The sequence below is a fragment of the Cucurbita maxima genome, unplaced genomic scaffold, assembly GCF_002738345.1.
Source record: "Cucurbita maxima cultivar Rimu unplaced genomic scaffold, Cmax_1.0 Cma_Scf00023, whole genome shotgun sequence".
Lineage (NCBI taxonomy): Eukaryota > Viridiplantae > Streptophyta > Magnoliopsida > Cucurbitales > Cucurbitaceae > Cucurbita > Cucurbita maxima.
Genome location: NW_019272039.1, coordinates 2598358 through 2624542, shown reverse-complemented (window position 1 = coordinate 2624542; position 26185 = coordinate 2598358). Strand labels below are relative to the sequence as shown.

The 26185-nt window shown below is 35.1% G+C and overlaps 3 protein-coding genes across 8 annotated transcripts; all 3 read right to left on the bottom strand.

The window, feature by feature from the left end:
• Positions 1–2912: 2912 nt before the first annotated feature.
• Positions 2913–4756, bottom strand: LOC111497508 (transcription factor NAI1-like). 2 transcript variants are annotated; one of them, XM_023148329.1, is made up of 4 exons: positions 4656–4756; positions 4043–4558; positions 3186–3536; positions 2913–3101 (listed from the first exon to the last, which is right to left on the bottom strand). In XM_023148329.1, the coding sequence occupies exons 1-4, from the start codon at positions 4656–4658 to the stop codon at positions 3027–3029; spliced, it is 945 nt and encodes a 314-aa protein (XP_023004097.1). In that variant the 5' UTR covers positions 4659–4756; the 3' UTR covers positions 2913–3026. The 2 variants fall into 2 exon arrangements, with proteins under 2 accessions (XP_023004097.1, XP_023004096.1); XM_023148328.1 differs by having other exon boundaries at positions 4643–4738.
• A 2006-nt stretch (positions 4757–6762) lies between these two features.
• LOC111497506 (kinesin-like protein KIN-8B) lies at positions 6763–14949 on the bottom strand. Of its 2 annotated transcripts, XM_023148323.1 has the most exons (17): positions 14567–14947; positions 14101–14454; positions 13948–14019; positions 13738–13854; positions 13030–13118; positions 12216–12360; positions 12025–12120; positions 11251–11342; positions 10059–10307; positions 9830–9980; positions 9478–9540; positions 9166–9402; positions 8944–9048; positions 8751–8864; positions 7755–8011; positions 7439–7663; positions 6763–7231 (listed from the first exon to the last, which is right to left on the bottom strand). In XM_023148323.1, the coding sequence occupies exons 2-17, from the start codon at positions 14146–14148 to the stop codon at positions 7195–7197; spliced, it is 2097 nt and encodes a 698-aa protein (XP_023004091.1). In that variant the 5' UTR covers positions 14149–14454; positions 14567–14947; the 3' UTR covers positions 6763–7194. The 2 variants fall into 2 exon arrangements, with proteins under 2 accessions (XP_023004091.1, XP_023004093.1); XM_023148325.1 differs by lacking the exon at positions 6763–7231 and having other exon boundaries at positions 7474–7663; positions 7864–8011; positions 14567–14949.
• A 1596-nt stretch (positions 14950–16545) lies between these two features.
• Positions 16546–25998, bottom strand: LOC111497101 (glycogen synthase). Of its 4 annotated transcripts, none has more exons than XM_023147749.1 (20): positions 25610–25994; positions 25170–25217; positions 25018–25051; positions 24872–24938; positions 24620–24748; positions 24137–24341; positions 23125–23259; positions 22855–22959; positions 22650–22748; positions 21949–22078; positions 20860–20910; positions 20662–20772; positions 20301–20410; positions 19607–19775; positions 18820–18906; positions 18532–18603; positions 18157–18279; positions 17502–17563; positions 17285–17381; positions 16546–17162 (listed from the first exon to the last, which is right to left on the bottom strand). In XM_023147749.1, the coding sequence occupies exons 1-20, from the start codon at positions 25723–25725 to the stop codon at positions 17043–17045; spliced, it is 2070 nt and encodes a 689-aa protein (XP_023003517.1). In that variant the 5' UTR covers positions 25726–25994; the 3' UTR covers positions 16546–17042. The 4 variants fall into 4 exon arrangements, 3 of the variants coding, with proteins under 3 accessions (XP_023003517.1, XP_023003518.1, XP_023003519.1); XM_023147750.1 differs by having other exon boundaries at positions 18157–18270; XM_023147751.1 differs by lacking the exon at positions 24137–24341 and having other exon boundaries at positions 23125–23197; positions 25610–25993.
• Between the last annotated feature and the right edge of the window lie 187 nt (positions 25999–26185).

Here is a 26185-nt window from a genome sequence, read left to right as displayed (position 1 = left end):
AGGGAGAGAGAGGGAAAAATGATGAAGGGCTTTATAGGGCTAAGGAACACGTTTTTAGGGAAGGTGGCTTGTGTGAAAGAGTGGTTAAGTCAGCTTTCGGGTTCGTGTTTTGGTCAATGGATCCGTGAATTCTCTCACGTTTTGGCTGTTTCTGAACCCAATGTTTTTTTAATTAAACATTCATATATCTATTATATATTTTTTAATTTTAATTTAAGTTTATATAGGGCCATGAGAAAAGGTAAAACATGATTGACCCAACATTATATAACAAAAAAAAAAATTAAAAATTAATATGAATATTAAAAGAAAGGAAAGAATAATAAAATTTAATTAAAAAAAAATAAAAAAATCTGCAAAGATCCCACCTTTGGCTATTTTATGTTCATACGTGGAGACAACCTCCCATTAAATTGGTGAGAATAGCACGTGGGAATTGACGAACCAGACACGAAGGTGCTGCACAGAGCAGAGCCCTACACTCGAAGCACCTTAGCCGTTAATTAGGGCATGGTCCTAGAGTTCTTAAGGACTACGGTCAAAATTCTCCCATGCCCTAAGATTGACCTGCAAATTACATTACTACCCCACATCTTAATTAATTATATTATCACTTTCTAATACGAATTTCAAGCTATACATAATAATTCAACACTAATCAAACTAATCAATCTCAAGATTTTATTCGTATTTTATAATGCAACGATCTCATTTTATATTACCCATCACGACGGAGTAATTCCTTCTTAAATTTTGGTTGAACTATTTATTTATTTTTAATTTTTTGAATGATTGGTGTCTCAGTGTCATTTTTGTTTTATAAATACAAAGTTGAAAATGATAAAATAAATGACTTTTTAGTGAATATTTGAATAGTTTAATGTAGTGAAATGAAAGTAATATTAGAATATTGCAAATATTGTATTTTCTTATTGGGTTTTTAAATTATTTTGTAAATATAGGATATTTATTGCCAGAGTGGACCCATGCGGAGATAAGAACAGTATGTATATTAAAATCATATTTTATAAAGCTGAGTTGGCAAAAATACTATATAATATGGGTTTTCAATAATTTAAATAGCGTCATTTTTGGAGATCATCATCAATATGTATCCTTTAATAATAATAAAACAAAAATCATGATTTTATATAATGTACATAAAAGTGGAATGGTTGAGTATCATTTTAAACTTATTTATTTCTTATTCAAATTAAAATAATATTTATATTCTAAAATTAAAATGAATTATATATATATATATATATCAGTTTGGTATATACTTATATTCATTCTTAATTTGGCTGAGATTTACTAAATTGAATATATATAATTCTTTAAAGACTTGGAGATTCAATCTAATACCTTGTATGTACAATAATTAATTGAATTATGATCCAATTCACCTTATAAAATATAATTATCCTATAGTTAATATCTTTTAGAAGTGAGATTGTGACATATGAGAAATGAAGAGGTACATGAATGAATCAAAGATCACATTCGAATGAGACGAATCCTGAAAATAAAATAGCTAAAAAATGCTTAAAACACTGGAAAGTTATAATATGTATCAACAAGATGCATCTTCTTACGTTGGCTCAATTATAGGAGTTTTATGGATAAATGTGTTTTATTTGGATCAATTCTATGTTGGGTTGGTATGTGGGAAGATAGTCTTCACTCTTAGAATTGAAACGTAACTAACGTGACCATGTTGCAAAGAATGCACTAGAATATCAAGGTCATCATATTATGAATCCAACTTTTGAATCCTAGACATTGAACGTTACTGAAATTGTCTGGCTCTAAAGTATAAAAGCTGATTGATAAAAAAAAATTGTCTCCCATCTCGAGAAATGAAGAGAAATTAGTTATATAATAATAATAATAAAAGGAATGAAGTATGGATGAGAAAAGCATATGATGAATGTAATTAGATGGAAAGCATTTAATGATTAATGAAAGCTTGGAGATTAAGAGAGAGATTATAAAGATTTGTAGAGCTTAATTCAAGGCCACCATGTACACGTGTACATAGGAGTCCCCAAATATTTTGCCAGTAAGAAACCAATAAAAAAATAAATAATAAATAAATTAAAGAAACATGTATGGGACACCTCACCCTATTTATTGTAATTTAATACCCATTAAACCCATGTGTGTTAATTCTCCATTTTGGGAGCATAACTCACATCAATATTTTATTATTTTTAAATCTAATAATATATAATATAGACTCAACTCTAGTTGGCCATGTTTGGTTAGTTTTGAACGTTTAAACCATCCCATCTAGTTAATTGAAACACTTCTGGTAGAGATAAAACCTAAATATTATATATAAGTTTAAGATTTGGGAGAGTTTGAAATCATCGTCAGATTTTAGATTGATTGGAGAGGGAAACGGAACATTTTTTTATAAGAGTATATAAACCTCATCTTAATAGATGTATTTTAAAATCATGAACCTGACGACAATACGTAACAGACTAAAACAGATAATATCTGCTAGCGGTGGACTTGATCTGTTATAAATGATATCATAGTCAGACACCAGCCGTTGTGTTAGCGAGGACGTTGGGTTCTTAAAGGAGTAGATTATGAGATCTCACATCGATTGGAGGAGGGAACGAAACATTATTTATAAGTGTGTGGAAACTTCTCTGAACTAGATACGTTTTAAAATCGTGTAACTGACGGCGATACGTAAAAGTCAAAGTCAATTTGGAACGTTAAATTTGAGAGATAAAATGGAGCGTTGACAATGGTGGAGAATGGAAGATCTTGTAATCTTTGTGGGACATCGGCTGTGTTCTCTTCTTCCTCACTCCACTCTATCCGAAACCCCATAACTTGTTTGTTTATACTAAGGATTGGTTCCCAGTTGTCTTAATTATGTTGCAATGGAGCTGTCACTTTCATATAATTAATTCAAATTATCTTATTAATTGTAGCAACAAACTTAATTAATCCATAACCAAGATTGCCCACATACAAAAACTAGCAATAATTTTAGTTTTGTAATTTTACATGAATTCAACAGAAGCCTGTCTTAATTTCTGGACTAGCTCCTTCACTGTGATGCAGAAATCATCATCCATCTGCAAATTAAATTAAATTAAATTAAATTAAATTAAATTAATTCCCATAAGACACAGATTTAAAAAGAGTTTGACATTAAGAACCTGAGCAATGATGGTTATAAGAAGGTGTAAATTGGCAAATGGCATGGCGGTGCTGTTTAGAACTGTTAGATTGAGCTTCTCTATCTCTTTTAGTATATTTGAAACACACCCTTTGCATTTCTTGCCATGAATCCTCAATAGAACATCCTTGCCGGAGACTCTTGCTTCTATGTCCGGGATTGCGCCGTCCGACCAGATGTTGTCGTCGGTGGTTGAGAGATCATCCGATCTGTTCATAACCACCGCTGATTCCACGGTTGCTTTGGCTGTTTCTTCGTCAGCCGCCTTCAAACGTTCTTCAAGATCTTTTATGTATGTTATTGCATCCCCAAGAATCGAGGCTTTGTCCATCTATTACCCACAAAATTAGAATAAAAATCGTTTGAAAGCTAAGAATATGAATAAAATTTTAAATTGTAACGGTTTAAAAAAAAAAAAAAAAAAATCCAGCATCCTTGAGAATTCCGGTGGCTCACCGGAATTCTCGAGCATCCTCTCTCAAGAACATGCCCGTCCCTTCTCACTAAGTCCAACTACCTCGTTCTACCCACCAAAAAGAAAAACACAGAAACATTGAAAACGAGAGGGAAGGAAAGAGATAGGGAGACGAATGGTTGCAAAACCTTGTGACACTGTCGTATATTAGAGATAAAGTCAGGAAAGAGAGGACTAACGAGCCAGAGAATACCTTGATGCACACTCTACCAAATAGTATAGTTGCTTTGCCGGCTAAGAAGATGAATTGATTTGAATCTTAATAAGTACAAGGGAGATATTGCTAAAGAATCTTTAACTTAGATTAGAATATGATGTTTTAATGAATATTCTCGCCCAATTAATTAGAAAGAAATAATGACCTTCTTTAGACGTGGAATGAGAGCTGAAAGAGCAACAAATCTCTGGCTGAGCTTTTCTCTGCGCTTTCGCTCAGCTATGACATGATCTTGACCAACCAAAGGGCTTCGATTCACAACCCCAGCACTTCTCTTCATTCCCACACAAGATTTTGGCGAACAATTTGAACCCTGTTCGATCACCGACATCAAATCTCTGTTTGTTTCGCACCCCATCTCAAAATTGGGCTTCACTTTGTTGGAAGGTGGAGAAGAATGGGAGTTCCCAAACGAGATGACGTGGGATGAGGAAGACGAAGCAGCCATGGAAGCAGTGCAGGAGTTGTTCCAGCTGCCGGTAGCCCTCGGTTGTTTGGCCGGCCTCTCCGCCACCTCACACGGCTGCCGGGTTTGTACGGAATGGTCTAGATCTGTGTGGGATGTGTAGCTTTCGTCGGAGAAAGCTTGGAAACCGAGCTCGTGTAGCGTGCACTCAAAAGGGTTCATTTCCAAATCATCCATAAATGGAGCTTCCAATTCCTTGATAATCAAAACCCCAAAAAATATCAGATTCATAATAATAAAAAAAAAAAAAAAAACCCATAATTAAGTTGAGCAAATTACCATGTCAGATAACCATTTTGCAGAAGAGATTTCCATTGGAAAAATTGCGCCTTTTTTGCGTGAAGAACACAGTGAACAAATTAAAACCCTAGAAATTAGAGGTTATTTATTCAGTTAATTAATTATTAAAATAGGCAATTTGATTGCATAATATGAATTAAAGATAAGATGAAAAGCACGAGCATTTAAGGAGCCGTGTTTTTCCAAACGTGGAAAGGTTCTAGTGGTGGAATGGGTGGATTTTTTTATTTTTTTTTTATTTCGGATCTCATGGATTATATCTAATTAAATAAACTATGTCAATTATTGTTTTTCTTTTTTCTTTTGTTTTCTGTAATATTAAATAATTATATAATATATAGAGGAGGCCGATTATGCACAATTTTTTAATTTATCCAATAGTGCTCTCACATCAAAACTCTGATCAATTTCTATAAATATATAAATAATTTTATTTAATTCAGACTCAAACTCATCCAGTTAAAATTAACTATGATTAGTTCCCCTGCTATACTAATCATTAACATAATGTGAATTATTGCACCCAAACTATTCTTATAAATCAACGTTCGTGTTTATAACATGTTTTTGTCTTTATTCGACATAAATTTGTTTCTAGTCAAACACATTTACTATTGAAATTTTTATGATTGAGTCACTGAAAAATAAAATGTATATTAACTATCAATTATTTTAAACATTTCATAACTATCATATTCTAAAAATTACTCTTATTCAAATGTACGTGAAATTAGTCACATTTTTAGAAGCCCCCATGTGCCTCCTCCTCAATATGTATTTCCTCAGGTGGCCTTGCATCCACACGATGCACCCAACACCCTTTTCATTAATTAAAAATAATTTTCGAATAAACAAGTTTTTATTTTGAACAATAACAATAATTAATAAATAAATAAATAATAATACAATCATAGAATCATAAACAAGTGTATAAAGCCAACTCAATTTGTGGTTCTCATTTTCTTAACCCTCACAACAAATACATCTAAAAATACATCTTTTTTATTTAGTTTGGTAACGGGGAACTAAACTATATGATTGCAAATATATGTTTATAATGGAGTGTTCGTAACCGCCCAAGTTAGACTTAGAATAGGTTTCCACACCTTTAAAAAAAAAATGTTTCTTCCTCTCCAATCGATGTAGAATCTCATAATTGGATTCTAAGATATTGTATTAATTTTAACTCTTTTTTAGTTTAACCATGGTTGGAGTAGCGATTCATGATGTTTTGATTGAGAATAGATGTCAATCATAATTTAATGATGATTAATTATATGTTCAAACCTTGATCGTGAATTGCTTTGGAAGATGAACCAGAACGAGTGGTTCTTCTGGGTCCAGATCTTCACAGTGTTATCATTGCCCAGTGATCCAGAAGCAATCATGTTGTCGCTGGGGTGACAACATACTGATATCACGTTGAATTGGGGATTGAAGGTAACACACAACACACAACACATGGTTAGTATGGCCATTAAGCGTCTTGATAAAGGGACCCAGAAGACACATCCCAGAGACGAGAAATCTTATCGTCGGAGGCCGATACAAGAAAACGAGAATCAGAGGAGAAAGCCAAGTCGGAGACATCCTGTTCATGGCCTCTGAACTCTTGGGGAGGGGTCAGAGTGGAATTTGAGCACGCATAGGTGCGAAGGGTCTTATCGGCGGAGGAAGAACCAAGAAAACGTCCATCAGCTGAGAATTTGACGAATGAAATCGCTCGATTGTGGCCAGTTAAGGTCTGGGACAGAGTGTAAGGATTATATGAATCTGATTGAGATGGCTCCGATGACATCTCTTCAATCTATCACTGAAAAGCCGATTCAAATGAATCAAATGAGGGGTTTTGAAAGCGATGAACCCAACATGAAAGAAAATCGGAGATGGAGGCGGAGATCGGAGTCCTCCGGCTCCGATGATAGTAAGAAAGATCAATGCGATATTCTGGTGGCCCTGATGCTACGAAACAATGTCTTGCAGGTCGACGGTTAATTTTGGCGGGATATAAAATTATTGTGAGATTGTCTTTAAATCAAATTGGGCCACTCTAAGTTGAATGATGATATAAATACCTTATTATAAAAGAGATCACTTCACAATTCACCAACAGTATTTACATCATATAGTAAAGATATATACAGGCAAAATAGCACCAATGTTACATCTGATTTTTGGCTAATATTGCCCCAAACCATTCTCCCATATCTTAACTATGGAAGCGGAAAAAGAATTTACGAGCTAATAACAAATACATCTCCTCATCACAAGATGCTGCAAGTCTGCACATTTACATTTGGTTTTCTACAAAATGTAATGGCATAAGCAATCTTGGTCCTACAAAACAGGAGGCCTAGCCTCTACGATCAGGGGCATTGAATCAACACTAAATAGAACCCTTACCCAATAGCAGAAAATGGAGCAAAGCACCAGGTGATTGCTTTCGATAACACAATTCATGAAGCCTACGTTAAATCTTGTTGCTTGATAATTTTCTAATAATAGATGTTGCTATATGATTCCCTCGTCCACTAAAATTTCTTAGTAAAAGATGTTGCCTTAATAATCCTGTAGGAGAAAGAATCGCATGTTAGAAGTCAGGAGGGACATGGAGAAAATGACTTGTAAGGTAGGCTCAGAAGATAAGCTCTCAATGAGTGAGAAGAGTAATCCAAAATGATCCCTTGTGAAGAACGATCCAATACAAGCTTACGATTTGAGATGAGCTTTGGAATCTCAGAATGATAGTATTAATCCAAAAGGACTGAAATTTACCTTCTGCTGCTGGCTAAATCGCCAACTACAGATGATGTTGATATGCAGCTCCCACCAAAAGAAGCATGACTTCTCATATCCAGACACGACTTGTAAAGATCTTGAGAATGCTTCCCAGGTAAACCAAACCACATGTTTGGTTTCCCATCAGCATTCCTCAGCCTTGAATATGCAGGTGGTGAAAAGTCAGGACATGAGGAGTTGCAGAAGTTTTGATTTTCCTCCCTGTAAAAGAGACATCGGAAAAATGCGATATAAGTGACTATCGTGAGAAACATCATGCTAAGAGAAACATGAACATCCAGCATAAAAGTACTCTATTCCAGAAGATGGGAAAACTGATGTAGGTCTACAAGAAGAGAGATTAGATGACTGATTTTCAGAAAGCCCCAGAGAAGTCATTGGCCAGCCTTCAATCGTCAGACCTTGTTCGGCTGCAAGGTGCAATATCTGTTTCTCGTCCAGTCCCAGCCCCATGAGCAAGTTCCATAAGTTTTTCAGAGCTTCTCTTTGGTTGTGAATGACTTGATCTCTCATTGCCATCTCTAACTGGAGCTCAGAGTTGGCCATTCCCTATAATACTTCTCAAATTGTTAGGTTCTGAAGAAAATTACAGAACCGTAAAAATATAAACCATTCATAAAATCTACAATATTCATTAGATTTCTTCTCTCTCTTCACAGATATTACAAGCACTCGTGTTCTATTTCTTTTCTTTTTTCCCCTAGATCTGTACAACTGATATATTCAACTCCAGTAAAGAAAATCAGGTGTACGAACACAACAATATAAAGACATCAAAACTATCAAACCAAATTTGTTTCAATTTTCTTCTTTAATAAGATAACTTGACAAGTGTTTGGAAAAAGTAATTCCCCAACGACCGATTATGACCTGTTTACTCGATCAAAATTAGTGCATTTTCGGAGTACGTTTAGGATGAATATAGCTTAAGAACGATGCTTGGAAATAGAATAGTTGCATTAACAATTTGGTAAGAGAAAATGTGATTTGCAAAGCGTGAAATAATTGTCATTTACTTATTATAAACAATCATAATTTATAATTTAATTAATTATATGAAGTTAAATTAATTTTATTGTTCTTTATTAATTAATTCATACTTCACAAGAGATAAATTGATTCATGCTAAACTTAAAATTAACTATTCTGATTAAATTTTTACTATTAAAATGTAATAATTAGCTATGTTGGCATATTAGAAAATAACCTTTTAATCATAACATCATATATTAAATATGGTCGTGCAAATCTACTTTTCAATGCTAAGATCAATCAAGAATAAACTAACCAGAAGTCTATACTGACTAAGTATCCGCAAGTAAGTTTTATTCCCATTTTTACTAACGGCTTCATCAATCATTCCTTGAAGTTGACATCGCTGCTTTTCATTTGCTTCAATTTCCTAAAGAAGTGGAGTTAGTATTATGAGTAATATACAATTCATACGGACATTAATGGAGGCTCACGCATATGCCGATTACCTTCTGATAATTGACTCCAGCTTCATCATTGTCACGAATGTTATCTAAAATTACTAGACGTCGGGCAACCAGCTCCTCTACAGTTGATCCGTCCATTTGAATAGCCTGTGAGAGTGAAAATGTGCGCCATCAGTCATGCAAACACTAAATCGTGCATTTTCTATCATACTATTCAAAATCAATGGAGAAAACAGAAGGAACAGTTGCAAACTAACAAAGGACCTGATGCCTTGCAATAATTTCATCAAGTCGTTGGAGTTCTGAACGGTTATTAAGGTTGGTTTCCTCTAGCTCAGACATAGCCTTCTGTAAATTTATTCTTTCCTGAACATTCTCACTTATTTCATGACTTAAAATATTCAACTGAGACAGCTCATCGTCTGCAGCCTTTTCAGCAGGTTTAGTACTAAGCTGGGATTCCTTTTCAGCTAGTTCCTTTTTTAATTGACAAACCTCAGTCTGAAGAAATCAAATAATTAAAGATCAGTAAATGGGTCAACCATCTTAAACAAATAACTCAAATTAACGGATCACCTGAAGACTATCAATCATCCGTTGGTAGTCTGATACATGGGTGTCTACAGCTCCAATGTTTTTCTGGAAACATAAGGTGTTAACATCTGAGTAATGACAATTGTCGTCTATAACCATTGAAGTCATAGCAACAGATCTTTAAAAAGAAAGCCTCCATCACATAACACACACACACACACACACACACACAACGAAAAAAAAAAAAAAAAAAAAAAAAAAAAAAAAAAAAAAAAAAAAAAAAAAAAAAAAAAAAAAAAAAAAAAAAAAAGTAAAAGGAAAAGGGCACTATTATAGAATATCCCCACTCCGAATTCAAGTCCAAATGTAAGATGGGAGGGACTTAAAATCTAACCTGGACGTGTGTCTTGATTTCCTTTGCTCTGTCAGCATATTTCAATGTATTCACAGTGTGATGATAATGAATGTCTGCAGGTGATATCGTAGCAATCATCACAGTCTGAGAATTTCCACTTAAACCATCTTTCAAAATTCGTGTTAATTTACTGCAAAAATAAATAATAAGCAAACGATGAAAAACAGTTATGATGACTAGATATAAACTTTCAGACTGACATAAATACCTGTTACGGTATGGGACATAAGCGAGACCTTTTTTCTGTTGTTTCCCTAACGCGTTTATGCAGTTGGCTAAAGCAAGGAGTGAACGATTAATGTTAGCTCCATCCCTCAATTTTTGGCCAGCATTATTTGTCTCAGTAGCCCGTTCACTACCAGCAAGATCTACAAGGGCAAGTTTCCCTTGCAAGACCTGATTTGGATATTTGTTTCTTCGTTTTCTTTTCACTCTGATCTCCAAAACTGCATGTGATCTGTTTACGTCATTAATATTCAAATTATATCGAGCAGTAAGCGTATGTTACGTAAAGCCAACTAAAAATGTTGCACTCACTGAGAAGAACCAGTAGCATGACAAATAACTAGCTAAACCACATTTGTTATACCACGTTTTTTATGGTAGTGATATGACGACTGTAAATCCATATACTCTGTGTAATATAATGGAGGAACCAATGAAGTACTTGACAACTAGTCATTAGTTAGGATTTGTTAAGGAGATTTAATTCAAAGAAGAAAAAGATGAAAATAAGATAGAAAAGGCAAATGCCTAGGTACGGTTATGCATGTTTAACGAACTGGAGACACCTTGAGTCATTATTATGGATAGTGCCATTGTTGAATGCAAAGGGCTTGGCTTTCCAAAAGATCAAACTTTATAAGCAACTTAGAATGGAAGCAAATGTGCACTTCCTTTGGGTGGGTTACATAAGAAATTGAGTTGTCTAAGTGATACAATTTTAAATGGCATCCAATAGAAAAATCTCAGCTTTAACATAAAAAAGCACAAAAATTATGGTTAAAAATATCATCTTGGTCCTGTAATTTGAGGTTTATTCCATTTTAGTCCTAGTCCATGTAAAAATAAATCTTAAAACCAGTCTCTAGGGTTAGTTTTAAGTTATTTTGAATATATTTCCAAAATTTGTAGAAGGCTAACAAAGTGAAATTTTTTTTAAAAACTTAATAATAAACAAATAGGGACCAAAGTGTGGTGACTGAAATTAGATATTTGAAAGTACAGGGAATAAAATAGAATGAAACACAAAGTTCAAGGACCAAAATGATATTTTAATGAAAAAAAAAATAAACTTAATTAACAGCCAAACGTAAAAGAAATATATACAAAAGCCAAAGAGAATATGAGACATTTTGGTATCAGAACCCTTCGCTTATGGCAACTATAGGATAACATACCTTGAAGAGGTGGCATTTACCTCCGTGCTCTCTGTTTTTCTTCGACTATTACCCATGTTCAAGAGTTCAAGAATTTTATCCGCAGAATGAACCTGAAGTAGACCCAAAACCGTAAAGGGCATTTAGTTTATTGGGAAAAGAGAAAATAGAAAGGGAAAAAAGAGCATTACGAATTTATGCAGGTTAGAGAAGATTTGAAAGGGTCCCCTTCTCTAAGCCAGAAAAGGAAGGGAGATGCAGGGATCCAAAAAGAAATTAGGGAGTTGAAGTTTATTAACAACCTCAAGATTGTTAAACATTTTCTATTGGAAAGTGGAGTCTGTAATTTAACTGAAAGAAAAAATAAAGAGATATCAAAAAGATTATGTATTTCAGCACCAAACCACAAATTATTAGTAGCATGTATCAGCCAACTAATGCAAAAAAACAAAGATTGAGACTCCCTTCACATTTTAGCCTCTAAATTAAAGGCCTTCTCACTTCGAAAAGAAACTTCACCATTACTCGGCAACAATCCACATAAACTTCTAACATCTTGTGCAAGTTGGATTTTAAGTTTGAAGCTAAGGCCAAACCATTATTATTAAGAAGCTACAAATTTTTCGTCATCCACTGTGGTGACAACTCCCACCACAATATTGAACAGGTTTAAAAGCTACAGAATTTTCTGATACAATGTATATAAAAAATGTAACTTTTCCTTGATGGTGAAAATCATTATTTACTATTATATATTGAGTTCAAGGATCTAATAATACTAGAAAAAGAATGAACCTTGATACACCTAAGGCCCGCAACACTTATTCCTTGCTCAGGATCCTCTCTAAGTTCTAAATGACCAGATGATTTTTCAAGCAAATCGTAGATGACCTGAAAAATAGTTTTAATAGATGAAAATAATGTTTAGGCAAAACAAAAGGCCACCCACATGTATGATTTCCAAAGAAAAGGTACGGTCAGCATACTTCATTGTATACTTCTAGATAAGAGCAAGTAACTTCAAATTCATCAGACCGCTTGTCTTTTTTTATGAGATCGAATACAGTATTCAAACTGAGCACCATGAGTCCAGGATCACCTTTGGTCCCAACCATTGTGTATGTTTTACCACTGGCAGGGAAAAGGAGTTAGATTTCAAAAGGAAATTTGAGAATGGTTAACATAGATTCAGTATAGAAGAATAAAGGAAAAGTTCAGTGTCTTCCAATTCTACTTTTGTGGTTCCCATCTATACTAAAATGAATAAAAAATGACCAACGCTATAGGCTCTTCAGGCTTAAATTATGTACTCACTCTAAACAATAACATTAGAAAGCTATAATCTCTTAAACTGATTGCATTCACCACACAGAGCAATCAGATTTAATCTCTCTCTCTCTCTCTCTCTCTCTCTCTCTCTCTCTCTCTCTCTCTTTTAAATTGCATTGTGTAAGGCATTTTACCAAGCAGTAATAATTACTAAAAGAAGATTACATCAGAGGACAAAATGTTACAAACATGAAACTGTACATTTTGCAATATAAGCATTAGCCACGATTCTTTATTAACTGAATATATACATTTAGCAGGTGGGTGATTCCAGTCCTTTGATCACAGTCTAATTCATTGAACACTTGGTTGTCCATAAAATGACATAAGGACTAACTAACGCTCTGAAACTAGAAGTACGGTCCACTATAACCTGCAGTTAAAATAGAGGTGAAGAAGAAGAGAGCTAGTTTAACTCATCTAAAGAAAAGATGGAGATAACTTCAGAACAAGAAAACACCTCTTTAATACCTTCCAGTTGACCCATAGGCAAAAACAGTAACATTTAGACCTTGAACGATTCCAGGTATTATGGAAGATATACTTTTCGTGTAGACTTCCTGAACGCACAGGGATTAGAAAAAAAATTTAGCCATATAGCAAAATCATCAGCAAAGAGAACGCATTCCAATGAAAGAGTCGTGTGAATTAAGTTTTTTAGCTGATGCGAATGAGATACTGTCATTTCTTAGCAACACAGAAAATAATCTTTATCAACTCAGATACTAATCAGTATTTTAAGTTCTTGCTTGGTGATAAAGAAATCCCAGTATCGACCTTTTAAATTTTAAATTGAACTAGTCTTAAAACGTGACACCAGTGTCTTCAAATTAATAAACTCATCTATAATGGAACCTCTCGAAAGAATCCAGACGAAGAAAAATAGACGATTTGGTAGGCCAGATTAATAAAAAACAATTAGTTATACCAACATGCCAAAGAGAATTGAGTGATCATTACTAAGATCCACGAATATATCCAGAGTTTAAGATATTTCGCATATTTTGAGCTCTATGAAGAACTTTTCCACTTTAATCCAACTTGTATTCGCCAGAAAACCGTAAATCCAATAGTCAAGTTCCAGCAATGCGCAATCTCAATTATTCGTCATCTAATCGGACACAGAACAAAAAAATAAAAAAATAAAAAAATCAAGAATGGAGATAAACTTGTACGCACCAGATTAGTGCTCTCTGGACCAAATGCATGATCAAAACAATAATTCTTCTCCTTCGTTCGGTTCTGAACGCGGTCGAGGTAATCCTTCGACAGGTCAGGATCAAGTATAAGCACCTCCTAAAATTGTAGGGAGGCCAAATTTCAGCAATAGTTTGATCGACAAAATGCAAAGCTAAATAAATTTTCAAATCCGCAATCTACTTAGCTAACCTTGCTTTCAATCACGCGGACAATATCACGGCCACGCTCTCTCTCCCTTAGAGGACGGCATTTCACTGCAACCTGAAGAACAAAATGCGACAAGGATGTCACGAAGGAATTAACGCGTAGAAAGCTGGTTGTTGGCAAAGGCAAAAGACGAACCGTCAGAGTCGTGGTTTTCTTCGCTCCGGGTGCTATGATACTGGGCATTTTCAGCAGACATCGATTTCCGCAACACTCAATAAACAATCAAATGCAAATCATTGGGTCCAAGACTACCCAAACACCTTGTCAACAAACTATAAAGACATTTTACATCTTACATTTGCATTCTGAAATGGACATTTACTTCCATTGCATTGCAAACTCATACAACACCCAAAAAAAGAACTACAACAAACATGAGAAAAAGTTCATTTCCAAAACCGCAAAGAAATGAATCTCTCTTGTCACATCGCTAACCCTAAAATGGCATTGATGAACCCACACGCGAAGATCAACAGAACTCCCCCGATCCTGGAAAAGAAAAGTCAAGAATCAGAAACAAAACGCACAGCCACGCATTCCAGAGAACAATGCCATGACCATAAGACGACAGAAGATAATAAGACCAAACAAAACATCGAACCTGGAGAAAACGGCGAGCGTAGTGATCGAAGTGGAAAAAGAAACCGCATCCAAGAGAGAAAGAGACAAAAGGGCGAAAAGAGAGAGAGAGAATGGCTATTGTGAATGAAGGGAAAAAGAATGATCAATTATGTGGTGGTTGAATGGCGTATGGTAGTGGCAATAAAAAGTAAAGAAAGAAATGGGAATGCAATGGCGAAGGCCATTAAAATGGGGTAACGACGGAGAAGAGGCGGAGGAGTGGAGGAGCTGGAGAAGAACTGGATTGATCGAGACCGTCGGTTGGTTTTCGAAATGGACGGCAAGTGAATTTGGTTTGTTGCTGGAGTGATCGTGACCGTCGGTTTGATTTGGAAATGGACGGCAAATGGAATTGAAAATGAACTTGGTTTTTATTTTGATTTTCCATTTGTAACGAAACCAACAGGTTGGATCTGCTTATGATAAGGGTAACAATTACGAGCTTTTGAAGACCGATGCTTTTTTTTTTTTTCCCCTTTTCTTTTTATTTCGACTTTCTAAGAAAAAAAAACTTTTCTGATTTTTTATAATATTCCTTTTTTTTTTCTTTCACCAAATTTAAAGAAAATACTGAATTTCATTTTAGAAAATGAAATTTAGTTTCAACTCAGTTTTGATAGTTTTTTATTTTATTAGTTAGGATATTAAATATTGATAATTATTTAATTTTTTGTTAAATATTTTTAAATCATACCTCAAAAGGCTAATTCTCCATAAATTTTATTGTTTTGTTATCCATGTTTTAAAAGAAACCAAATTAAATTTTGAAAACTAAGAAAGAAATAATGTGTATATATATAGTTTAAAAAGTTTTATTTCTATTTTTTAAATTGGAATGGAAAAGGATGGGGCCCATAGGACAGGTCATAGAGGGTGGGATGCACGTGTGAGCAATGCATAATCTGAGTTGAGAAAAATACTTTAATTTCCAAAGAGATTAATAACAAAAATAAATCTTTTAAAATAAAAAACAAAATCACCCGAATCCTATTTGTTGTTAGAACGTGAACCCAGTTTCTTATTTTCTGTCTTCGAAGCTGTGAATTGCGCATACCCGTTAGCTTCCCAGCGAGTGGCGCCGCCTGCAACGACATTCAAGGGCCTTGGAAGATGGCAGGCAGGTGCTCATGAATTCAAGTCAGCCTGCATCCTCTTCGTTCTTTGTCAACCACAAAGCTTCTAAGATTTGAAATGAACACGTGACACTTGGCATTATCTGTTGGTTCATCTTTAATTAGATTCAATCATCTTGCATTTGAGTCGTATTATGGGTCACCATCATTCATAATTGATCTCTAAAGAGTTTTTGGTCACCCATCAATTTTCATGCATTTAAGGCAAGTTTATTTGAACCCACCAATAGGTAGGTTATTGTAAATATGCACATTACTAGAAATGACATCCATTTAGATTTAGAGAAAATATAAGTAATGGTCCTTATGATGACACCTTTTTTAAATGGATAGATCTAAGACAAAACTTCAATAAATGAATCTCAACGACTCAAATAGTAAGTATCGAACTAAACATGATTACATTTAGTTTTATTGATTATCCATTTTGAGTTTTAACTCGCAAGAAAATGGAGATTCGAATAAATCAAGTTAGCTAGTCTAGACCATCTATTTCTAGACCTAATGTCATAAGATTTTGAGTTCGGCAAACATAACTTTAACTACAAGAAAGAACAAGCAAAGAATCCAGAGAACAAAAAATCATATTGAAGTTCGGACCAAAATAAATAAACTGCAGAGATTCAAAAGTCAGAATACGATTTAAACCAACCAAATATTTTATATCTAAGCATAAGCATGTATTTCTAAACATTATTCTCATGCAAGCCTTGAACCCCAAATTCCAATGAGAGGAAACAGAGAAACTTGAAGAAAATTTGAAGAAAATATGAATTTTGAGGGAAACAGGAAGCAGGTGGCACACGAGAAAAAAATGAACTGCAAGTAGAGGAGTATAATTGCAGCTTGCTTGAAGGTTGAATCACACCACTTTGAAGCAAAACCATTCAACATGGTCAACAAGTTGTCACTCTCTAACTCGCTCGACAAAATCATAATTTTTAGTTTCTCATGTCAAAATCCAACGACATAAACCACCCACACTTACCAACCTCGAATAATTTCTCCACTTGGAGGAGAAAATAACAGGTAGGTGGTACGGTTTAGTTTGACTAGTTTCTTTTTAAAACAATTAAAATAAAAACGAGTCTTTTTAGCTGAACATTCAGCCTTACAGTACATCGCCATTCTTTATATTCACATATAAATTACTATTAAAAATAAAAACTACCTATCTCTTCATTTACAAACCTAAAATCTGTCCATTATAGACTGGAAGTCTGGAATCAAGCTCCACCACATAGCTGCAGTGGCGTGCAAGCTGCAGTGATGGATGCAAATATTGTTGATATGTATGTTTGTACGTTCTACTTTGTACCTGGTTTACAAGCTCTTTATAGCTGTGTAAGCAGAGAGATAGATATCACAGCACTCTGCATCCCAAGAGAAGTCCTTGGTCATGGCATCAAACACTTTATGATTCCACTCGGATGGATTGTTATTCTGTACACAGTCCCAAAGAACATAAGGAAATAAGGTATTGCCCATTGCATAGCAGCTACATGATATAACAAACTCCTTAATAAGTTATTTTGTATGAGGTTTTATAGCTCATTAACACTTACAATTTCATCTAGGGCTTGGCTGAAGGACAAGTATCCGAAGGTAGAGTTGATGAACATTGCTAATTTAGTAGTCTCGTAGTCATGATCCGGAAAGTGTCTGGCAACATGGAAATTAAAGAAATCAATGAATCCTTTTATATTTCTTATCACAAGAAATTAACAAAGAGTACATCACCATTCACATGTATCCGAACTTCAATTTGCTAAAAACAGTTACCTGAATCCGTTGTCATTGGAGGTGATTGCAATTGGAGCAGCTCCATATCTCATAGCCTTCAACTACATTATCGAAGGAAAGATAAAAAAAGAAAAAAGTTGTAACAAACTATTCGCCCTTGGGCTTGGAACACAAGTTCAGAGGTTGACATGGAACAGTCCAGACAACAGATGGGATTGAGACAGAATACAGTCAAAGTAGAACTGACAAAGATATTAACTGAACAATTAACCTTCATGCCCTACATGTCCACATTGTGGTTATAGAAGTAGAATTCACTAATAAACATTTAAGTTCCAGGTATTGAGCCACCTTCTGGAGTAGACGAAACTTTAACTTCAGCAAATGGTATGAAACTCCAAATTAATACATATTCTCTGAACAGTCCACGATAGATTAAAATGCTAAGGAAACCCTGCTGGTCCTAATCTAGAGGTCCTTTAATTATCCCACAATGGTTGTCAGAGTTGAGTATTGCTTATATATGTTCAGGGGAAAATCTCAACTTAAAAATTTGCCACACAGATCTCCTCTTCCTCACTGATGAAATACAGGTCAACTTGAAGACTTACAATTAAATAATTGACTTAGCTTACAACTGGACTGTTTACAAATAATCACCACACCTGGATGAAGAGAAGAGAATAGTACTTACTGGCACTTGCAGAATAGGATCGTGAAGAGACTGGCACAAGATAATGTTGGAACCTCCAAAAATGAGATGCAACAATGTCTCATCGTGTCTGTTTATGAACCTGACGTTTTCATCCTGCAATGATTGATAGTTGCTAAAAAAAATCAACTGGTTGCAACTGTTTTAGATTAAGTCAGTATGATGATGAGCAATCTAAAATTTAACCAATTACCAGAATCATGCACTACATCCAAAATGAGTTGATTATCATGTGAGATAACAGTAAGATTATCATCGTCACTTTTGTTATGCTTGCCTTACTGTATGTGGTCCCCAGTAGATGACTTGATTTGTGAGATGAAAGGAAAATAGATGAGATCAACAAAAAGAAAGTACCTCAATTCTTACTTGAAGAGATTCTAGTTCCTTTTGTCCACTTGTCATCTTGCCAGTCGTCATGAAGATGAACTATAAGAAACCGGTTAGCACTCATCATCCCATAAAATGAATTTTGTAGGAGAAAGAACGAGCTTACAAAAACTACATATGCTCAACTGATTGCTTCCACCATAAATACAAGAGTACAGACCATAAATTTTCACTATAACTTCATGTTCGAGTGCAATGGCAAGTAAAAGGTTTCAGTAGAATTCAGCATGTAAGTTTTAGAGAGGAGATTACAACCTGGACAGCCATTCTGGTACCATTCTTAACAATTGCTATCAGGTCCTCTTTGTCAACATCTGACAAATCTGACAAAAAACATCCAACCTGATGGGGCGGCAATGGATTAGAAATGTACAGAGCCAAAGGCAATAGTCTATTAGCATCTTTATAGCTGCAGTATTCAAGGAAGAGCAGAAGAAGCAATACAGCATGAAAGTAAAAAGGATGAAGTAAAAAGTTAGGGCAAGCTGCCTAGAGGTTCAGAAATGTAGTTCGAAGGAGAACAGAAATAATCAGGTGCTACAAATATAATATACGCGTGGATGGGTAAATATGCTGATAAGCACCCATACACTTCGAGAGTTTTCTTTCTGCATTCAGTCCCTTGTAAATGATGCCTTGGGACTTTTCATTTCCAAATTATGTAGGTTGATGACATGATTATAATCCAAGAAGAAGAAGCATGTGAAGCATCTGTTAGCAGTCGGGAAGTGTTAAAGGTTGTATAAATATTTAGTATGATTGGTAATGCTTTCGTCAATGGATAAAATTTTCATCATCTGTTTAGCAAGTCTCCAAACTAGCAAGCAAAAAGTCCTATTCTATAGCTTATTGAACTTTAAGTGATTTCAATTCATGACAAAATAACATATGAGAATCCAAGTTATGACTACACATTGACGCATAGAAGTTTTTAAAGGTAACAAAATTTTCTCCACCAGAACGTAATATAACACCACGATTTATAAACATAAAAATCCAGAAAACATCCTGAAGCCTACTTGACGAACGGTAGGATACTTACGGTGATAATAGAAGCATTCTCAGGTAATCTCAGCTTTTGCTGCAACGCAATTTTGCATACAAATTTTCCTTTCATATCATCTGCACTATAATTTTCTGGAAGAATTTTATCTTTTTCAGGATCCCAAGATGAGCTCTCAAACCCACAAGGGGAGACAAGCAATTTGTCCCTGCAATAAGGCAATAAGCAACAAACAGAAAATAAAAATTCATCCCGCCTAACTTGTTACATGCAGGATAATCAGTTGCACTTTGACTTTGTAACTGGAGAATCGGTAGAAGCTATCAAATATAATTCTTAAGATTTATATGAGATATGCAAAGTAAGAAACATTATACGGAAAAATATAGATCTACGAAAAGAAAGGTGTGGTCGGGCAAAGTCCAGAGTAGTTTAGTTGGGGGAAGGAAATATTTTATACAGGAGGTAGGTGGGGTCCTTGGGTAGTTACATAGTAGGTAGGTTTGAATTTCGTGTCTTTTGGGAGAGAATAGACCTCTCAAATTGTCCACCACCTTTTTCCTTTTTCATTTTAGCAATATTACAGTGTGGTGCCTGTAACTATATCATTTGTCTACTATACAATCATTTATCAAGTTCCAATCAACTATATGAAGGAAATTTTGTTTGAAACGCAATCCAAGAAAGAACTCAAGCAATCCAGTTTCAGGAATTGCAAAAGACGACAACTTACTTGTGCATGTTTAAGGTAGTTTCCAAACCATGACTCGAACTATGAATTATATGGCCTTTTGAATGTGTGGATGACATTATTGCAACTTTATTGGAGTAAACAATTCCGCCCTGTAAAATCACAGGCAATATATTTCATTGTACATGATACTGATAGGAAGCTTGAAACTCAATATAGACCTAGGATATTAATCAATATGCATAACTGTTCAAGAACTTAATACAGGACAGTCTTTTTATATTTTCCTCTAACAGGCAAAAACAAGACTGGTTTATACGAGAAACAAGAACTAGACAATTGCTACACCTAAAATTATAAGATTGGCCTTACCAAAGAAATTCAAATATTCTACATTCTATACCTTCATAATGTTTGCAAGATGTGTATTGGAGTTGTCTTGCAGACGATCAGGACGATGAAGTTTAGTAGGATCAAGTCCGCATAGTGCCAGTTTCTCTGGTTGTATAAGAGGCTAGGATATTTTGGATAATCTCATCATTCGTATTACAACTTGGAGAACACATTTTAATAACTGCCAAAAACATAATTTCTAACTTGCCTGTGCATGGATGTCGTGACATGTGAAAAGAATTCTAGAACCTTCAAGTCCCTATAAACATGGGTAAACAACATCCATATAAGAAAAAGAAATTTCCTACAAAATTAGCAAAGCTACGTAAGTAAGCATATGAATATTATTTAGTTATTAAGTTATTTTTTATCACAGTAATCGGAAGGTCAAAAAACCAAAAAGTTGTTTGTTTATGATAACCCAAATCAATGTTTAACAACAAGGTAAAAGAAAAGGCACCTACGTATTTAATTTAAAGCAGTAGATTACTTCAAGTACTTCATCCAAAAAAAAGTGAACAGAAAACAACCCATCCAACAAAAAAGCTCCATGCAAACTCCTTCAAATTAAAAGATAGGTTAAATTGTCATTTTGGTTCCTCTAATTCTTTGACCATCTTTTGTCGTTTTTTTGTCACAGTCCATACAAAGAGAAAGCCCAGCCGCCAATCTGTCAGTCCCAAGAATTCGACAGCCAAAGAAACCACGCATATCCCCACCCATCGCTGGAATCCGCCACCCTTTATCCCACGTGTAGGCGCATGAGAGAGAGCGCCATTCCACCTTCAGTCGCCTGGGTTTGTAGCAGCTTGAGTTTTCTGGTTGTCTGTGTCGTTGGATTCGACGATACCAACTTTGCTTCTCTTGTGTTTTGCTATTTGCGTGAGGTTTGGTTAGTACTATTTCCATTCAGGTCTGGTTGTTTGTTTCTCTTGGGGTTTATTTGATGTTTGTGTGTACTCAAAAGATCATCTATCTTGACCTTTTAGAACAACTCAACTTTTTAAATCACCATTTCCATATTTTCATTCTTGAAAATGACTCCATACTTTCCTACAATTATTCCAAGTTACATGAAATATCAGTGCAACTAACTTTTATACAGTAAAAAGATTATATACCACCTGTTTTGTGGGGCAAAGGCAATTTTGTTTCTAACATAGACTAATATGATGTCGTAGATTCAGAAAGATACTAATATGGAAACAAGAGTTCCGCCCTAAGACCTAACTGGACCAAAAAATGAAAATTAAAAAAAAAAGAAGCGGGAATGAAAGATGCTAATTACAAGTTAAACCTGTTGAACAAAAATGTCCCAGAAAAGCGGTCCTATTATAGCAGTCTGCCAATTGTGTATATGCAACACATCAGGCTTCTTGCCAGATTTCACAATATAATCCAATGCTGCCCGAGAAAAGTACATAAACCTGAAAACAGGAAAATAACTAAATAGATGAGATAAAGAAACATGCATTTGTTTCTTTAGTTAAGATTCATAATGAGATTTTAGACTAGAATCTTTTGACGTTCATCTCAAGTTACATTATATTAAAGCATGGATGGTCGAAGGTCAGTGATCATTCGAAACATAACTTCACAATCACTCCGATTATCTTGTAGGCTGGTCAATGACCATTCTGGTACGGAATCTAAATCCTAGATCAGTTTGATATCCTAAATTTAGTAAGAGATAATATAATTGTGCATAGAGATGACAATCTTAATTAAATTCCATTCTTTGTAGGGCTTGCAATAGACCTTAATTTTCAAAGACTCGGGATGTCAATACGGTAGGAGGGAAATAGCATTAATTTTTATATTCTACACTTCTTGACACAATTGAATGCATATCTAAAAACTGATACAGGCATTCAATAAGAATGGACAGATTTTGTATTCTGCGGATTGCTCAAATTGCATAAGAATGTCTTGTTTTGGTAGCCATAAGCAGCCTCAGACAACAGTGGGAAAATAAATCTGTCGATTAGGTCTACTTACCGTTCAAAATCATCAGAGTATCCATATGCCTTCTCCCGGTTGAAAAATGATGAGTAATACAAAGGTTGAATGAAAGTAACCCCTATGCCACAGATTACCCTGTTCAAGGATGTGAGATACGACTAGCTTCCGATGCCCATGCTAATTTTACATTTCAAGTAGTTTTAGAAAAAAAAAGAGAATCAATTAGACAATCCAGACTCACCCAGTCCATATTTTGTTTCCATGTAGTTGACCATTATAATAAGAATAGTACTCCACCTCAGTCTCTCGTATCCCTTGAACCTCATTTAGGTCCATGCTTCCATACCTTTTTGTCAATAAGAAACCCAACTCTCATTGAACAAATAAAAGAATACAGAAGCATACAAAAAACAGGCCCGAAAGAAAAGGGAGCCAGAACAACTACAAAAAGGGGTTAATCCAAATAATAACAAGAATTGATGAAATCAATTAACAAAGTGGAGGCCTTTACTTTGGTAAGATAACCTCCACCAAGTTGCCCTTTCTTTGTAGAGCTTGAGATAACCCTGTTACAAATGATGCCACTGCTCCAAAAGAAGCAATTGGAGCCATTTCAGTACAAATGTGAACGATGTGAAAACCATTCCTGAATTAAAAAGAATGCTGTGAATTGTTAGTTTAAAATAAAATTAAGAAATTGACTCAGACGGGGAAGGAAAGTGTTGCACATAGAAGACTAATGAAACTATTGTCTGAGGCGTGCTAGAAGCACAGCATTTCAGTTGCAGTCAAGTAACACTTTGTCAAATTATAGTATATACATGAGCTATAGCTTTCAAGGATTAAGTTATCAATATATAAAGGTGGTTGTAAGAAAATCTATGACTTCGCAGTATTTTTGTATGAGAAAACTGCATATTGATAGACTATAATAAATAAATAAATTTGACTTGGAAGGGAGAGGGAAAATGGAATACAGGGAAGATTAATGAAACTATAAGAGTCTGAGGAGTGTTGGTAACACGACACAGCAACTGCAATAAAGAATCTCTGTCAAGTTATTGTATGTACGTGTTACATAACTTTGAAGGACCAAGTCATCAACATATCAAGGCTGTTGTAAGAACATCTATAACTTTGCTTTATTTCACTATCAATTGCGTCTTCAAATGAAATTCAGCAACCGATGAATATTTACAATTCAAAGCAAGAAGCTGAACATCATACATGCAATAAAGACTCTACTCCAAAGGTTAACACCAAGCTAAAATTCAAAACAGTAATCACTAAACTTGACATTCTATGGAGAAAGTTTACCAACTTAGACGCATTGACCTAATAGCACAATGGAATTCTCTGTTGGTTCTTAAGCAAAAGGCATGCACAAAAACAAAACACATCTTTAATATGTTTAGAATATTGAAAGTCCTGATGCATTTTCACAGTTTAAAGCATGATCTTCAGATGGTGAGAGGAAAAGAGGGACGATAAAAATGAACAAGAAACTCAATTAACAGCTATACTTATTTCTTCTGTCAGATAATTGACGTAGCTCTGCTAGTAGCTCAGCATCTTTTTTCTGCAGGATTTCGGGGAAAGCATCAAGTATGCTGACTTTTTGATCCATGATCAGTTGTCTCATTTGAGATGCCGCTCCAGAACTAATCGTGCCAGTGAGAACCATAGAATCAATTCGAAGTAGTAATTCCCAACATATTGATACCTGATCTGGTTGAAACGACAACCCCATGAAAACAACTTCAATCTTCCATGTATCTGTTGCCCTAAAGTTTTTTACTATTTTATCTAACTATATGACAAACTTTTGAAGTATAAATAAATAACAGAGAGAGACAAGCGAAAAAGGTAAAAGAATATTATCCACAAGAAACAAGGCATCACATTACAATGAGATAAAAAACACAAAATCAGCACTTTGAAGTAATCGAGGATTAGTTACATCAGTTAGTTAGGTAACATAGGATTGAGTCAGAAATATTTGTCACCTTTTCTAGCCATAGCCTGCTTTTCAATCTCCAATTCCTCGATCCTTTCTAGCAGTACTTTTTTCTCGCTGATAGCTTTATTCAGCTCCTCTACAGCAAGGGCACGTTGTTTATCCAAGGACAAGATATCTGAGTAACACAGTCTATATGAGAAGAATGCCAGCAAAGGGTCTTGAATGGAGTTCATAAAAGTACATGAAATGCAAGTTTTGAAGCAACGAATTTAAGAATATGAAACATTAGAGCAGATACTTCGCTGAGCTTCTCTGAAGAGTTGCCAAATTTCACTGTTTTTTGCCCGAAGTTCTCCATCTGCTGACTAATGAGAAAAGAGAAAATTTATCAAATTGACTAGACGAAAAAGTAAATAGACAATATCTGAGGCCATGAGGACTTACCTTCGCCATCTGTGCACCCCCGCGTCTTTCGAACCTAAAGTTAGATTGCATATACTCAAGTTTCCATAGATGATAAAGCTACTGAAATACGAAAAGCACCTAGAGATAAGTGCCAAGGCAAAAGAAAGCCAAGAATGTTTAAGAAAAATTACTCCGATTCCGATGACACGTTAATCAAGCCGCTAAGATCTCCATCTCCGCTGAAACAAATAGAGAGCCTAAATAGTCAAGAAGAGAAACACTAAAGAGTCAATTAAATTATTGTCCGGCTAGGAGTAAAAGCATTGACAGTGTCACCAGCCTAAGCTCAAATTAGCTCTTACATTAAACTATGAACTGGAAAAACAACGAGGAAGGCACAAGCAAGAGCGAGATAAACATCGTGTGATTTTAAAGCTCTTTTCTCTTAAATTGAATACACCACCAACTTCAAACCTCCAACACAACAAACTGAACAGGGGAGACCATATTATAGCAGTGTGGCAGGCATAAGAATCAAATGCAACTCAGCACGATTACAACAATTTAACGAGACTAACTAAAATCGAGGAAACAAACAAAACGGAATTGAAAACCGTAACAGGAAACTCACCTTGAGCAACAGAGAGTTCCAGCTCGATCACCAGCAGATCTCGAGTAAGCAGCGGTACATTTTGGAAAGGGAAGATGGAAAGAGAAACCAGTTGTGGTAAGTGCATGGATAGCCATTCTTCTCAGCCTCAAAAGCTCGCCCACAGTGTATGACTACAGAGAATGGCGATTAAGCTGATTAGCGCTGAAAGAGCAAAATAAACGCCCTCGGAGACGGAGGCAGGCAGAGTTCAGCTTTGGCAGCTTTGCGTGGACACGGTGACCTCTGAGTCAAGTGAGCTCTCCGTCGTAACACGTAGGCCACTCCCGGGAAAGGAGGATGATAAATAAAAAGAGAGCCATACAGGAGGGGATGGAAGTTGCAAGTTGGAACGTGATTTCCTTCTTTTTTTTTTTTTTTCTATTAAAACATATTCAAAATTACATTTTGTTTTAAAAATGATTTTTTTTTCCCCTTCTCTACTATGTTTATAAATTTTAGGGAATGAAATGTCTAATACCTTATTGAAAACATTGGTGAGGATTATCTTATAGCTATGATTAATTTAGTCTTTCAGGTAATTTATATTTTTACTTG